Raw genomic sequence first — 15,468 nt, 5'->3', positions numbered from 1 at the left:
AGTTCCATTCAGTTCCTGTCTACATCATTCTCCTTTGCTCCGCTCTACTGCCTCTCTGTGTGTCATAGATGAATAAAAAGCTACAGGACTGTGTGTCTTGTGGTGCTGACCTTTATATATGAGGACCAGGATTTAAGACCAGGAATAGGAACGCTCCTTCGTGAGACCATATTTCACTGGGATTTATAATATTTAACCCTAACCCTTTTTCATCCACTACAATGTGCAAATAATTAACCTATTGTCATTTCATAAATAAACCACATCCACATGTCTCAGTTGAAAGCCACTATTTTAAATCCTGATGAAATATAAATGTGAACATTTAATCAAATACTTCGTTAAAATGCTGCTTAAATATCAATGCATCACCATCACCGTACTTTTACTTCTGTAGAATTTGAATACTGAGTATGACTTGTAAAATAATTGTCCAACAAATCCACTTCATTGTGGTACTTTTACTTATATTAGTTTCTATCACTGGCTGACTGAGTCAGTGTTCTGACCTGTATGTGCGGTGTAGCTCCATCATCTTGTCCTCCAGCTCCTTGGTCTGACCCTGGGCCATTTTCATTTGCTTAGCGTATTCATTGCCATGCACCTCAGGGTCATACTCTCCCAGCTCTGACTGCAGGGCGTAGGAGCCCAGCAGGGCCAGGGTCACAAAGGAACAGGGCAGCCGGCCATGCAGGATGTCCTTACGCAGCTGCAGACACAGGTAGTACCTGCAATACACAAACAGGGATCACACGTATTAAGTATGGAACTCCAGTCATATGAAAGCAGGTGATCATAGATATCCTTACTGCAACTGTAACTCATGAGCTCTGGTAAAGACCACTACATGTACTTAGAGATTTTTAATCTTCTGTCAGCGGTTTTCATGTTTACCTGCTGAAGGAGTTTCTGCTCACTCAAAATGTCAGTTTAACACATGTAAATGCAAGCATGATTTGTGACATCACAACTAATTTGTAGCCAATCGTGGTCAAGTGTGCAAGTTAAATGTGGAACATGTGGAAACTTGAAGTTTAGCAGTTTAACTTGAATGACATTTCATAGAACTCATAGATTCTGGATTTTTTTAATTAGGAAGATTTGAACTGGGTAATTGAACTTTTTAAAAAATTATTATTATTTAATTAATATAATTAATTATTATAAAAGGCAGAATATATTTATGTCTTAAAACATGGCTGGGCAGAGCTTTTTTAGACAGTTCATTCCCATCAGACAGACTGTTTTTACTTGACTAGGTTTAAATGGAATAAGTTGAAAATTTCCTTTTTTAAATAATATGTAACCACCAATATAACAAAAAGATAAGTGGAAGTATCATTACCATTCCCATCCTTGTTTTTATAACTTATTGTATTCATATTTGTGATTTTATTAATGTCATTTGGAATGTATTGTATTAGTTTGTCCGTAATATGATTGACTCCTTCATCTTTGCTCACTGTACATCAAGTGCCTTGGATATTTCAAAGTTGTGCATGATTTAATGTTTAATGTTTATTTTGTAAAATATTTTTATATCTTTTTATAAACTATAATAAACATATACACTCCAGAGCAAAACCAACAATGAATGCATCCTTCTACCAAGTACTGTGTATGTATCCAAAGCTTGATATATCTTATTTCTCTGTGTCATAGACCTCCATTGTTGTCCAGGAGCTATTAAAAACACATCAATGAGTCTACATACCTACACATATACAGCAGATGCCACTGTGCATCAGTGGGAATGTGGTTCTGTTTATAGCTTCATTCGCTGTGTATTGTACTACATATCACAACCTCTTGACTTTGTGTATTGTATATTTCTCATGGAACTTTTTGACAGTTTTTACTACTATTTAGAAAAAAGAGGTCTACAACACAGAGGAATAAGATATATCATGCTTTTGATACACATACACAATACTGGTAGAGATGCACTGATACCACCATATATATGGTATATGGGTCATATACTATATGGGTCTGTTACTGAGTCAGATATGTCAAGCCTGACGTTGCCTTACACATAAAAGAATGCTCCCAATCTCTTCCACATAGTGAGGCATATAGCTTATTAATTCAACACTGGAATCAGATTGGTACTCGCAATTGGCTGATACCCAAAGCTCAGGTATCAGCAATCAGGACTGAAAAAGTCAAATTGGTCCATCCCTACTTGTTAGTAGATCAATTCATTGTTGGTTTGGCTTTGCACATAGGATTTGTTGACAATGATAAAAATATAGAAAATCAGCAGCCAAATCCTTCAAGAAAAAAAATGTTTTGTTATTTTACCTGTTTACCAAAACATATAATGAATATGTATTTAAGTGCACACTGGTGTGGCCTTTGCATTTGGAAGCTGTTCCTGTGAACCTAAAACATGCAATCAAAAGAACTCTCAATGCAAGTGAAATGCAAGGTCATCCTTTCCAAAAACAACAAAAAGCCCATCAGAGAGATCTCAATAACATTTGGAATAAAAAATGCAATGGTGAACTCAGTCACACAAAAAGGCCTGTATGTCTACAGAATACAGCAGTGGTGGACGACTGCAGGATCCGTTCCATGGTTTAGAATAACCCCTTTATCCAACGCTACCATAAAGAGAAGACCTCAACAGAGCAAATACAGAGGGTTCACCTCAAGGAGCAAACCATTCATAAACCTCAAGAATAGAAAGCCTAGATTAGACTTTGCCAAAAACACATCTAAGAAGCAGCAATGTTTAGGAACAGATGTAACTCATGATCAACCTGAACCAGAATGATGGGAAGAAAAAAGTGTGGAGAAGGCTTGGAACGGCTCATGATCCAAAGCATACCACATCATCTGTAAAACAAGGTGAAGGCAGTGTGATGGTTGGGCATGCATGGCTTCAAATGGCAATAGTTCACTAGTGTTTATTGATGATGTGCAGAGGACAGAAGCAGCTGGATGAATTCTGAGGTTTATGGGATATACTGTCTGCTCTGATTCACCAAAATCCAGCAAAGGTCATTGGACCACGCTTCACAGTACAGATGGACAATGACCCAAAACATATTGCACTATGAAATTAACCCAGGAATATTCTGCAATGGACAAGTCAATCAACTGATCTCAACCCCATCAAACATGCATTTCACTTGCTGAAGACAGAGGCAGATAGACCCACTAACAAACAGCTGCAGGCCTGGTAAAGCATCACAAATAAGGAAACCCAGCGTTTGATGATGTTCATGGCTTCCAGACCTCAGTCAGTCATTGCCTGCAAAGGATTCTCGGCAAGGTTTTAAAAATGAGCATTTTATCTATGATTATTTAGTTTGTCTGATTACTTTTGAGCCCCTGAAATAAGTGGACTGTGTATAAGAATACTTGCAATTCCAAAACATTTTTAAAGCATATTTTTGTCCAACCCCTTGAATGAAAGCTGAAAGTCTGCACTTCAATCACATCTTGATTGTTTCATTTCAAATCCATTGTGGTGGTGCACTGAGCCAGAATTACGAAAATTGTGTCACTGTCCAAATATTTATAGATGTAACTGTAAATTAGTCTTGAAGTAGAGGGATAAAATCACACCTGTACTCCTGAAGTAATTGAATTCCCAAGTCAAAGTCTAAATTGACTAAATAAATAAATCCTTTCCCCATTGAATGTTTGCTAATATTGATCAGTGGAACAGCTGCAGTACCTTGTTATGTCCTCAGACAGCTGGGCAGGGTCCGGTGGATAAAATTTCACATTGAAGGTGAAGTCATAGTTGGCACCTTGAGACAAAAAAGGAAGGTGCGATGACATAATTGTAGACATATATCAGGAATAAGTAATGTCAAACACACATGACAGAAGGTGTATTTGTAGGAAAACTTCAGCTCACCTTGTACCTGCCTGCGGATCTCCTTGGCCAGGTCCATCCAAACCTGATCAAGAAAATGTGGGATGTAACATGAAGTTCGATGTCATCAAACACCATTCAGTACTGAGGTCTACCGGTTCATCCACAGCAACAGTGACATTTACATATTAAAGACTGTTTAAAGAAAATTCAGATCTTTTTTTCTAAACACATTAAATAGGTCATAAATGTATTTCTAAAAAAAGGTGTAAAAAGCATTTCAACCATTTAGATTTGAATTGTGGAGCTAGGCTTCACAAACTGTGTTTCAAGATTTCTGTGTTCAGGATTTAGTGGGCGGGTCTGAAAATCATGATTAGCATAAACCCACCCTGCTGCTGTAGAGGCATAAATACATTCAGCGCACACTACCACTACTACAGTCTACAGTTAGCCAGTTAGCTGAATTAGCCGCCGAGCTAACCGCTGAGTTAGCTGCTGAACTAGCAGCCGAGTTAGCTGCCGAGCTAGGAGCTGAGTTAGCAGCAGAAAGCTCTCAGACGTAGCGTCCATGTTTCTGGTAGAGGTGATGATTTTGATTGACAGGTGACACTTGGTAGGGGGCGGAGTTTCAGCGAACTCGGCGGGCACTTGAATGATTTTTTTAATCATTCAAATTTGGCAGGGTGGTTAACACACTTTTCTGTGGTATGTCAAGCTCAGAACACATATTTATTCTTACTTTACACACACTTTAACATCTGCCTTTTCCTTGTCTTAACTGAAGGCTGAGGTAGGGATTGTTTGATTGAGTGGCAGGTAAGGCTGATTTATACTTCTGCGTCGGAACGACGGCGTACCTACGGCGTACCTACGGCGTACCTATGGCGTACCTACGCAGAGCTCTCTGCGTTGATGCAGACCCCTACACCGTAGCCTGACGTGCACCTCCAAAAAATCCTAACCACGCATCACGGCAACGTGGACCACAAGGGCTGTGATTGGTCCGGTCAAAGCGTCAGTTCCTCCGGCAGTTGCTTTATTTATTAATAATGAACAAAAGGTATGTGTTTGCTGTTATTAGAGCACATAGTGCTACATGCTACTGTGACCCGGAAGATAAACAAGGATACAGATAGAGACTCATCTGAAACCACACACACACAGTCACACCCCCAAGCAACAGGTTCCCTCGACGCAGAACTTTGAAAGGACAACGGCGGCGTCGCTCCGACGGCGTAGCAACGTCATCGCTCCGACGCAGAAGTATAAATCAGCCTTTAGAAACCAGCTCACCTTCATAGTGGTTGTCTCCCAGATGACCAGGCCATAGTAGTCTTTCTCCAGCAGGTTGAGGTGGTCACACACCTTCATAAACAGCTCCTGGCCTTTAGCATGTTTCTGACCCAAACAGAAGAAGAGAACAAGACACAAAATAATTAGACATTAGCCTGCTAATGTAACTGACCTGACTTCACATACAGGACAATGTATTCAGTAATATGTTTAGCATGTCTGAGCAGATGGTGAGAGCTGTGCAGAGCCTCAGGGGAGGTAGCAGCTTCTCCCACGGGTATGTTAATAGCTGTCAGGTTCCAAATTAAGCCAGGACTCTGTAGAGGAGAGGACTAGACTGAGATAGGATTGTAGCCACAGTGATCTTTTATTTCCAAGTAAACACTATACAGTAGCTCATTACTAAACTAAGTTCCCATAGGGCCTCCTGGATGTACTGGTGCCTGCCCGTCAACACCACAGAGCAACAGAGCTTGTAATGAACTTCTGCAGCTGTACTGACCAAGCTTCTGAAAGTAGGAAATCACTCTTGAGTGGCCAAAAATTCTCAATTTTCTCATATGTTGGCACAATTTTCGCATAACCGTAAAAAGACAACATAACTATACTATTTTAGCACTTTGAATTTGACCACTATCTAATATTTAAAACTGAGATGTAAGAGAAGTACAACACATCGTCATAGTCACACTCTCTCCTAGGTACAAGATGAGAAGTTCCTCTGGAGGTTCTACAGAATCTAGTTTCAGAACTGGAAGAACTGGAAGTTTGCTAGAGAAAGCGAGACCTCAGTAACAGATGACTTAAAACTCAGAGAGCATCTCAGTGAGGAGTTCAGAGACAGTGGAGGTTCTATCCATGGTGTGAAAAGACTTGCTGGGTCAGTGGTGTTTAGGTAGTTCTATGAATTGTTCTGTGATTTTAATGCAGGTCGAGTCTGTGATTGGCTACTAGATGGATGGTGTTTGTTGGTGCTGATAATGGAAGTCATGGATCTTATTAAGGAGTATGATGTTTTTCTATGTAGAGTTCTAGAAGATGCTATGTGATGGTGGATTGGTCTAGTAAGGCATGACAATCAGTGGGTTTAAAGAAGACGTTGATGTAATTGTGTTGACAGAAACATGGCATCAAATTGATCTGCTCACTCACTGTCTTCCAGGTTATAATGAAGTCATGGTGTCCTCTATTAAATTTAAAAAATATATGCAAGGGTAGAACATCACAGCTCACCAATAAAACAGGTTAGATCAAACCATGGGCGTGACTGATAGGGATCTACAGTACAGTATATCTCTGTACTAGTTATATACCTCTGGTAGATTTTCTTTTTTTATTATCATAAATAAAGGAATACTAGATTTCCTTGATGAACACTTGAGTAGAATACAAATTGGTTTCCTCCCAAAACACCATACCACCAATCATGTATACTCCTCAAACTTGAATTAACGTGTACTGTACAACATTAGAGTCAACCAAACTATAATGCAACTTAAAGATACCTATTCGGAACATTGTAAAGAAAAAATAAAAGCCAAAGTAGATTAAAATGTTATCTGGCCCTAAAAAGAGATTGTGAATTGGCAGAATATCAAACCTGTCAGACATAGAAAGCAGATACAGATCCTACCCAAAGTACAGGCTTAGTGACCACAAATTGGTAATCAAAAGAAAAATAGAAAAAAATCATGGAAATAAAAGAACAAAAGAATGTCACTGTTTGACACAGACTTCCAGCAGCTGTGTGTGTCTTTTACCTCGAGCTCACACTCATACAGAGTGTCGTCCAGCAGGGTGACTTTAATCTGCATGGTCTTGGGTCGACGTGGAGCTTTGGGAGCTTTGGCCTCCTCCTCTGTGATCCTCTCCTCCTTTCCTTCCTTACTGCTTCCTTCCCCCTCCCCCTCCCCACACTCCTTCTCCTTGTCCTCCTCTTTCTCCAGGGCAGCTTCCTCTGTTTTCTCCTTGTCGTTCTCTTTGTCCTTTCCACTCTCCCCCTCCTCTTCTTCCACTTCTTTCTTCTCTACCTGGACAACCTGGCAAAGACACTTTGATTACAATGCAGTCTACAGTCTGCTAAATCAGTTGTGTTATCATCACTCATATTAGAATTAGATGTTTGGTTAAGTAGGAAAATCCTATCAAACCAATGTTACCCTGTAGAAACTACTTTCATAGACCACGAAGGATGTAGTAACTTGTGTGTAATCAGACTTTCTGATACACCTGATACATGAAATGACTAAGTCATGAAAGTGGGGCATTAAAACACTAAAGCAGACTCATTAATGAAATCCCGAATTTCATAACAATAAGTAGCATGTGGTTGCAGTTGGAACAGCAGCCATGCAGGGAAACTGCATGGCTGATATCACAGCATGTATCCTGACCTGAGCCTCAGCACTGCTGACTGAGTGCTGATCCAGGGCGACCTCTCCCTCTGTCCTCAGTTCAGGTTCAGGGTCAGCAATGGGGGCTTTAGCTTCTTCTTCTTCTTCCTTCTCCTCCTTCTCTCCCGCCTCGCTTTCACACTGCGAGCGTCTCTTCAGGAAGGAGGAGAAGAGGCGGGAGAGGCCGCGGCCGGCAGAGTTGCGGTTTCGAGGCCGGAGCTGCTCCTCCTCCGGTGAGGGCGGCCGGGCGTCCTGGCCGGCCTCCTCCTGCTGCCTCGGCTTCTTCTGGTGACTCTCCGCCTCGTCTGTTGTCATGGCAACAGCTGTAGAGATAAAGGACAACATCGTGTTAAAAAAAGAATGGCGCTGTATATATCCATATATAGAGGAGCATGGGACTGGACCTCCAGCTCTATGACTAGTAGCCAGCTGGTCTACAACCCAAGGAACACTTGCTGCAGTGCAGCAGTCATATTAAATGATGGGGTTTAATCAATGATGTGGATGCTGGATGAGACATTATTTAAAGCTCAGGATGAAAATATTTTACATTTCCAGTGCTGCCTGTTGTATGTAACACTGGAAATTCATGGTCAGGTTGTGTTTCTTGTTTCAAATCTTTTATATCTTATTTACCCATTCTGAAAATCACTTCAATATAAAATATAAAGAATTATAAATGTTGTTTTGATGTGTAAAAAAATCTTCATCATGGTCCTCATCAACAAATGAAGATGCATCAGTTATCGGACTTTGGTCAAATTATTACAAGTAGCCTTACATTGGGGAAAGATTTAAGACAACTGAGTCAATTCCAGAGAGAGAGAGAGAGCTATTTCCATGCACAGCATCTTATAAGTTAAGAGGAGGATAGACACAGGGAGGTGCAGCAGGTCCAATAGGATATATCAACACCATGAGAACCTTAAAATCTCTGCTGGTACACCCTAAAGATAAGACCCCCTGAGACAAGACTAGAGGGGTTTTTGAAGTATTGCTGACATCACCAGTTATGACCAAGTATGGAGGGATTTCTTTTGGCTTCTAATGAGGACTATGTTATGGACAATGCATTGTGTGTAAACAATGTTAACTGATACAAGTGACATTATCATATGATGGATTGGATGGCCTATTTAAGGGGAGAGATGTTGGTTTGAACCCTAAGCCTGCCTAAGTTTGAGTTATCCTGAGTTAGGCCAGTTAAGATTAGTCTGATTTACTTTTATTCATTTCTTTTTTTCTTTTGAGACACTTGATTTTTGTTACATTTGACACAGTGACATTGACACTGTACAGACTGACAGTCCAGAAAGCTGCCTTAATACTAACCTTTCAGTCTGCTACATTACTGACTGTACTGATAAACTGTAACTGCTAACATAGTGAACATGTAAAAACGTCAGGGATGGACTTAATGTTATATTAGTTATATTGACAAGGGGAAATGATGGAGTCATTGTTCAATAACTTCTCAGTATGTATTTCACAAACTCATGATAACTTACTATGGAGACTCCAGTCCGCACTACCGTGATCTCTGACGCTAGTTTCGCCCCTCATGCTGCCTATAGAGTAGAAGCGTGCTCTGCTGGACAAACTATGTAATGACACCATGTCCAAATCACAGCAAACATCATTTTCTGCATATGTTCTATAAAAAAGTTTGCATATCGGTGGAAAAAATGCACGCCAGTACCGATATATCTGTGATATGCACATATTGATATCATGTTTGCTTGACTGAGCGTATCTCATTCTATCACAGTCAGCCGTGGTGGTAGCTGTGCAATCATACTTCTTTAGCTCCACCCGGCTGACCACATCTAAACTCAACTTCCCAAGGTCTAATGGTAAAATCAAACCAGGCTTCAAAGCCTCCTTTGTGAGACAGACAGATGACATCACAGACATGCCAGCCATTGATTTTCAACAGTTTATATCACAGACCACAGCTGTGAACTAGCACCAACTGTTTACATCTAATGACCAGTGATACCATTGGACTGGTGTTAATCCGCCCTTCAACTGCCCTACCGCCAACTGTGCTGCCATGTCAGTACACACACACACACACACACACAAACACACACACACACACACACACACACACACACACACACACACACACAGCACATGCAATATCCTCCATCATCTGTTTACAATGAACCTGCTCCCTCTCTACCTCAGCCTGTTAAAAGCCATGTTACCTGTACACAACAGATGAGAGCAGGTGAAGAAAACATGATCAACATCACCATCCATCAGATGGCCTTCATTCTGACAATCAGTTAATCAGATTTATTAACAGTAAATACAGGCTACTGCATGGCAAGAATTATTTATTTAAAGCAACATTGTTTCATAACCTTCAACTACACACATAGTGTCTCAAAAAATGCTTTAAGGACAAATACTTTTTATTAAGATAACTGTCATCTGATTGACTGGATAATTATAAAGGCACTGTTAAATATTCAAGAGAGGTAGGGGGTGGTGCAAAACTGGGGAGGGACTTGTGTTTTTTTATTTTGGCATTTACATCACCACAACTACATGGCCTATACAAACACAAGTCAATGGAGACTGACAAGACAGAAAAAGTACATACAATCACATTGTTAACATTACTTTCCATACTCCAAACTGTTTTTCTGGCATCTATCTATCTATCTATCTATCTATCTATCTATCTATCTATCTATCTATCTATCTGTCTATCTATCTGTCTGTCTGTGGTACCCTCGCATGGTCAAGCCCCCGTGTTACCGCTCTCAGCCACTGGGAATTCTTGGCACTGTTTCACACTTGCTATGGGCATGTACATTCCACACGCTACGGGCGGGCTTATATTTTCCTTTGCTGGATTGATTAACAGGCCCCATAGGCGTCGTCTGAATGCAACACAGTTTGAGAAGTTGGTTGTGCTTAAAGGCATCAACTGAGGAGACACCACTAGCTAAGGTGGCTAAGGTTACACATACTCCTTTGCTCACACAAGGACTTGAGTTCACAAGCTTTGATAGCAACACTTGAGTTTGCTATTTTTCTTTCATTTTTCTGTTTTACAGTTTTTTTCTAGACTTTAAATGTGTCTATGTTCTCTGACCTATGAAATATTTCAGTGCTATGGTGACTTGACAAGATCATTTCCTATCTCAAACAAGGACATTTCCAACCTCTTGCACATTTCAAATAAGAAATGATTGATAATGTCATAACTACTGGCTTCTAATTGGCTTAACTTGTTGGATGGTATTAATGTGACAACCAGATTTTTTTTTTGTATTGACACTGATAGAGGTTGTGCACACACCAGTTTCAGGTGTATACAAAATTATTCAACTGTGATTAAACTCACCATAGGTTTGGTAGTGATGGTGTTAAATAACTGAAAGGGTCGCTTTTTTTAAAATTTCTAAATAAATCATCCATTTGTCTTATTGTCACTGATTCATAGTAATCTATTACACCAAGAGAGTAAATAAGTATACTTAAGGAACATTTCTCAGGGCAGAGGTTTATATTGGGATCATGTCTCTAACATGAGGGGTCAGCATATCTAATCTGTTGACTGATTATGGGAGGAGTCTCTTGCTTTCAGATGTTTTTCCAGGTAGTGTACAAGTGAAGGGATAGATGAAAAAGGCTATTAGAGAAAGGTTGTTTAAAAAACTGCCTTGGGGAAATAAGTATTTTGTTAAATTTTTTTAAATACAGTATTTTATTTTGATAAATTTTTTGGCTGCTGTATTTTGTAGCTTATTTTGATACATTTTTAAGTTGGGTATTTGGTATTTTATTTGGAAATACATTTTGATGTATTTGTGCCCATCCCTGGTAGCGCCACAGAGGGTCAAGATAAAAAGAATAAAACTAAAACAAAAAAAAAGTCTCTTTCTAGTCAATCCTCCCAAATAGCCCACATTTGATATCAGTCTTAACCTCTTCGGTAAATCTGCTTTGTGGATCTTTATCTATTTCTAAGCTGTAGCTGGCATCTTTGTTATCAGTTTCACCATCACAAAAATAAATCTTCCTACAGAAACTGAAGCTTCAACAGGAAAGTCCCAGTTTTATCACAGAAAGTGGAAGTACAGTAGACTGTTGAATATCTGCTCTTTGAGAATAGGATTGATGAAGTCAGAGCAGGGGAAAAGTGTCGCCTGTCATGAAGCCCAGTGGATTTATGATGGCACAGCTTCATACTCTCTGCAGGTCGTAATGATAGGTTATTACATTATTTATATTAATACAGGCCTTCCATCAGAATGCTCACCCAACTTGTGGCACATTGTACTGTGTATTGATAATTACAATAGTCATCTGACTGGGGAAGGACAGTGTGATATGGATCCATGAGCTGGCAGACACAACCACAGCTATATACATTTTAAACCACAATGATTCACACAGAATAAAACACAAGTTGTAAACAATTTTTCAAAAATTAAATATGGAATTACAGTAGGTGTCATGTTCAGGCCCCAATAATAATCTTTACACAAACATAGGTTCCTCACACTTTCAGGGTTTATGTTTTCTTGCCCAAGCCCTAAATTTCTTTTAAAAATCACATCATTATAAGAGCCTGACACCACCACCAACAACACACACACATGCAAAAGCAGTGACATCCACCTTGTACCCAGGCCACAGACAGCAGCATAAGATCTGTGCAACACATGCAGCATAAACTATGCTAGGTAACACAGCAGAGGTAGACAACATAACTGACTAGCTAATGATTGCAAGTCAGTACTGATATGATTTGACTATGGTCTGATGCCAGATTGTATGTGAATGACAGTTGAAAAGAATGTACAGAATGTCACTATACAGTTATACAGTTTGTCATGTTGGGTGACCAGGCCCTGAAAAACTTTATAACATGGAGTGATATTGAACTGTGAACTGTGTATTAAACCACTCTAATACTCTGTATGTGTCCCTCATATCAGGAGAGAAGTTGGTGCTGACGTGTTGTTTAAGGGCTGAATGAGCATTCATATGTTAAGCAATATGCATGTGTCCATTTATAATACTCATTACACATTTAAAGTCTGTGTAAAGTAAGAATAAATATGTGTTCTGAGTTTGACATACCACAGAAAAGTGTGTTGTTAACCACCCTGCCAAATTTGAATGATTAAAAAAATCACCAAATATATGAAATTAGGCTTCAAAGTTGTGTAAAAATCAGCCTCTTTCTCTGCTACCAAACGCTGTGGGCGTGGCCGCCGAGTTCGCTGAAACCCCGCCCCCTACCAAGTGTCACCTGTCAAAGTCACCACCTCTACCAGAAACACGGGCGCTACGTCTGAGAGCTTTCTGCTGCTAGCTCAGCTGCTAGCTTATGCTAATCATGATTTTCAGACCCACCCACTAAATCCTGAACACTTTTGCTTTTTACACCTTTTTTTAGAAATACATTTATGACCTGTTTAATGTGTTTAGAAGAAAATGTCTGAATTCACTTTACACGGTCTTTAAACTTTGTTATTAAATTGGATTAAATCATCAACACTGAACATTTGTGTTCGATAGGCCCACTTGTGTTTCTGTCACTTTTCTTGTGAAAAACTGTTTCAACACTCTGAGAGACTGTGTGAAAGTGTGCAGTTATCTGTGTTTGTGTTGAGACCAAAAAGACACAGAACTGCTGCTTTTGTCCAGTGACACTGACACTCAAACATTCATTTAGTTGCTTTTCAACTCACTTATTGACTCACGACTAAAGCTTCATATTAGCTTCACATCAACTTTTAAATCCATGTTTACACAGAAGGAGGACTGTGGATTTAGTCCTCCATCACTTCCATTGTAAGTGTATTATGAAGAGATCTTCTAATGGTCAGTATGAACAGGAGGAATCATTACAGCAAGAGAAACAGATTCCAATGTTTATTTGTTTTAAGGACTTGTAATAAATACTGTAACTGTATTTGACATCTGGAAAGTCTTAGTTTGGATCATTCAATACTTTCCTTAGTTTCTTCTTTCAGAGACAGATGACCCATTACTATGTAGGGTAAAATGTTTAATACGCTCATGTCTCCTGATACAACACTTTAAGGTCTGCTGGCAGATTGAGGGTGTACAGAAATCACAGCTTGAAGTTCCAGAAGCTGCTGGTAGTCAGCCTTTAGTGCTGAGTAGATGCTGGCACGGCCACACAAGTGCTGACAGGGCAGATAAAAGTGAGAGCGTGGGCTCTGCAGTTCCAGGTGCACACAGGAGTGATCAACTAAACACTATTTTTGATTACAAAAAAACAAGTAGTACATGTCCTCGCGGCTGATTGTTCAGTCAAAGCAGCAGTGTGTAGCAGATGTGTCGCTGAGAACACGAGAGTCTGCAGCACCACAGCTCCTCTTCCTCTGTAGCTCAAAGTGCTCAGTGAAATGAACTAAAACCTTGATTGTGTCTGAAATCATTAATTCACTGTTCCTTATATAACAGGCACTCAATAGTTACCAGCAAACAGAAATGTGAGATTTGGGACATTTACTAATCATCATCATTTAATAGGGAATCATTTTGGATATAGCCCATGTTAAGTTAACACTTTTACTCTAAACTCTTTGGATGAGTTCATGTCATTAGACGTCACATGACAAGAGGGGTGAAGGCTGCCTCCTTGTCCAGCGCTGTGGTTTACTATCCACGACAGCAGCAGTTCTATGTGTAAAGCTGGCACTTCCTAATGAAAAATAATGATTGAGTTAAGAGACATTTGTTCCACCAGCTGAGAATATACATGTATGTAAGAACAATTTAAATTAGTATTAAGTGGCTTAGTTAATCAATTACATTTGTGTGTGCAAAAAAATAACTACTAGTCTAAATATAAAAATTGTTCTTGATATAAGCCTATAAAATATTCATACAATGTCCATGTTAGAATATACAGTGTGTGGTATGTTTAGTGAATTTACAGTGAGCTTAATTTAATATTTATTTAATATTATTTCATGTTATTTCTAAGTCCGACCCATACTGGATTTTTGGGTCAGATGCGGATATCGATATTTGGGAGTAAAACAATTCCGATATGGACCAACAATCTTATATATACAGAATATATACATAAACACATTTATTGCAATGATCCCTCAAATTTGAAAAGATGTGTAATGGAGGCTCTGATATTGTAGTTTAATAATTTGAACTGAAACAGTAAACTTCACTTAGAATTTAATATGGTGTTAATATTGTGTTCCTTTTTAACATTGTTTTATGCTCCTTTTATGTAAAGCGCTTGGTGTATGTATTTTCTTTTGTTGTAAAACACTTTAAGCTGCATTTATTGTATGAAAGGTGCTACACAAATAAAGTTATCATTATAATAATAATTATTATTACTATCATCTATTAAACTTGAATTAATCAATAATTGAACTGATCAAATATATATAAATATGCTGTCTATATAATTGTAAATATCGGCACATATCAGACGGCATAAACACAGATACTCATACATCTGTGATAAGTCAATATCAGCCCATAATATTGGTTGACTGATATAAACCCTGTCAGGCTCTAATGTCTAACATCAATATATTATTTTAAAATATTCCACTACCTCTAATCTATCTTATTTTAACTTATCATATAGTGACATATGATTTTTCTCTTATTCTGTTACTAAACATTGAGAGTATGATCATTCTGTCATATGATATCAGTGTTGTATTTTTGGAACTACCAGTGTGTGCTTCCTGTCCAGAGACTCTTCGGGATATATATAGAATAGACTAAATATTCATAATACACCCACAATAGTCTCAACACACCATATTCTGACAGTGTTATTGTTTCTGCTGTTTCCCACAGTGAAGGTACAGCACTAGATGTATGAATGCTGCCATGTCCTTTACACCAAACTGACTATCTTGTTATTCAACCTTATTAGTAGTTGAGCTGAAATGTTCAATTTGTCTA

The 15,468-nt window shown here is 38.9% G+C and overlaps 1 protein-coding gene across 1 annotated transcript in view; it reads right to left on the bottom strand.

Moving 5' to 3' along the window:
• Positions 1 to 7,704, bottom strand: part of epb41a (erythrocyte membrane protein band 4.1a) — a 51,561-nt gene extending 43,857 nt beyond the window's left edge. Inside the window, exons 1-6 of the mRNA XM_053333765.1 lie at positions 7,522 to 7,704; positions 6,889 to 7,083; positions 5,129 to 5,233; positions 3,875 to 3,917; positions 3,689 to 3,764; positions 510 to 728 (exon numbers count right to left, since the gene is read on the bottom strand). Coding sequence (XP_053189740.1) covers positions 510 to 728; positions 3,689 to 3,764; positions 3,875 to 3,917; positions 5,129 to 5,233; positions 6,889 to 6,942 — 497 coding nt within the window. The 5' untranslated portion in view covers positions 6,943 to 7,083; positions 7,522 to 7,704. The remainder of the gene's footprint in view (positions 1 to 509; positions 729 to 3,688; positions 3,765 to 3,874; positions 3,918 to 5,128; positions 5,234 to 6,888; positions 7,084 to 7,521) is intronic.
• Positions 7,705 to 15,468: the final 7,764 nt, after the last annotated feature.

Source organism: Scomber japonicus, chromosome 15, assembly GCF_027409825.1.
Source record: "Scomber japonicus isolate fScoJap1 chromosome 15, fScoJap1.pri, whole genome shotgun sequence".
NCBI lineage: Eukaryota > Metazoa > Chordata > Actinopteri > Scombriformes > Scombridae > Scomber > Scomber japonicus.
This window is presented reverse-complemented; position numbering and strand designations above follow the sequence as displayed.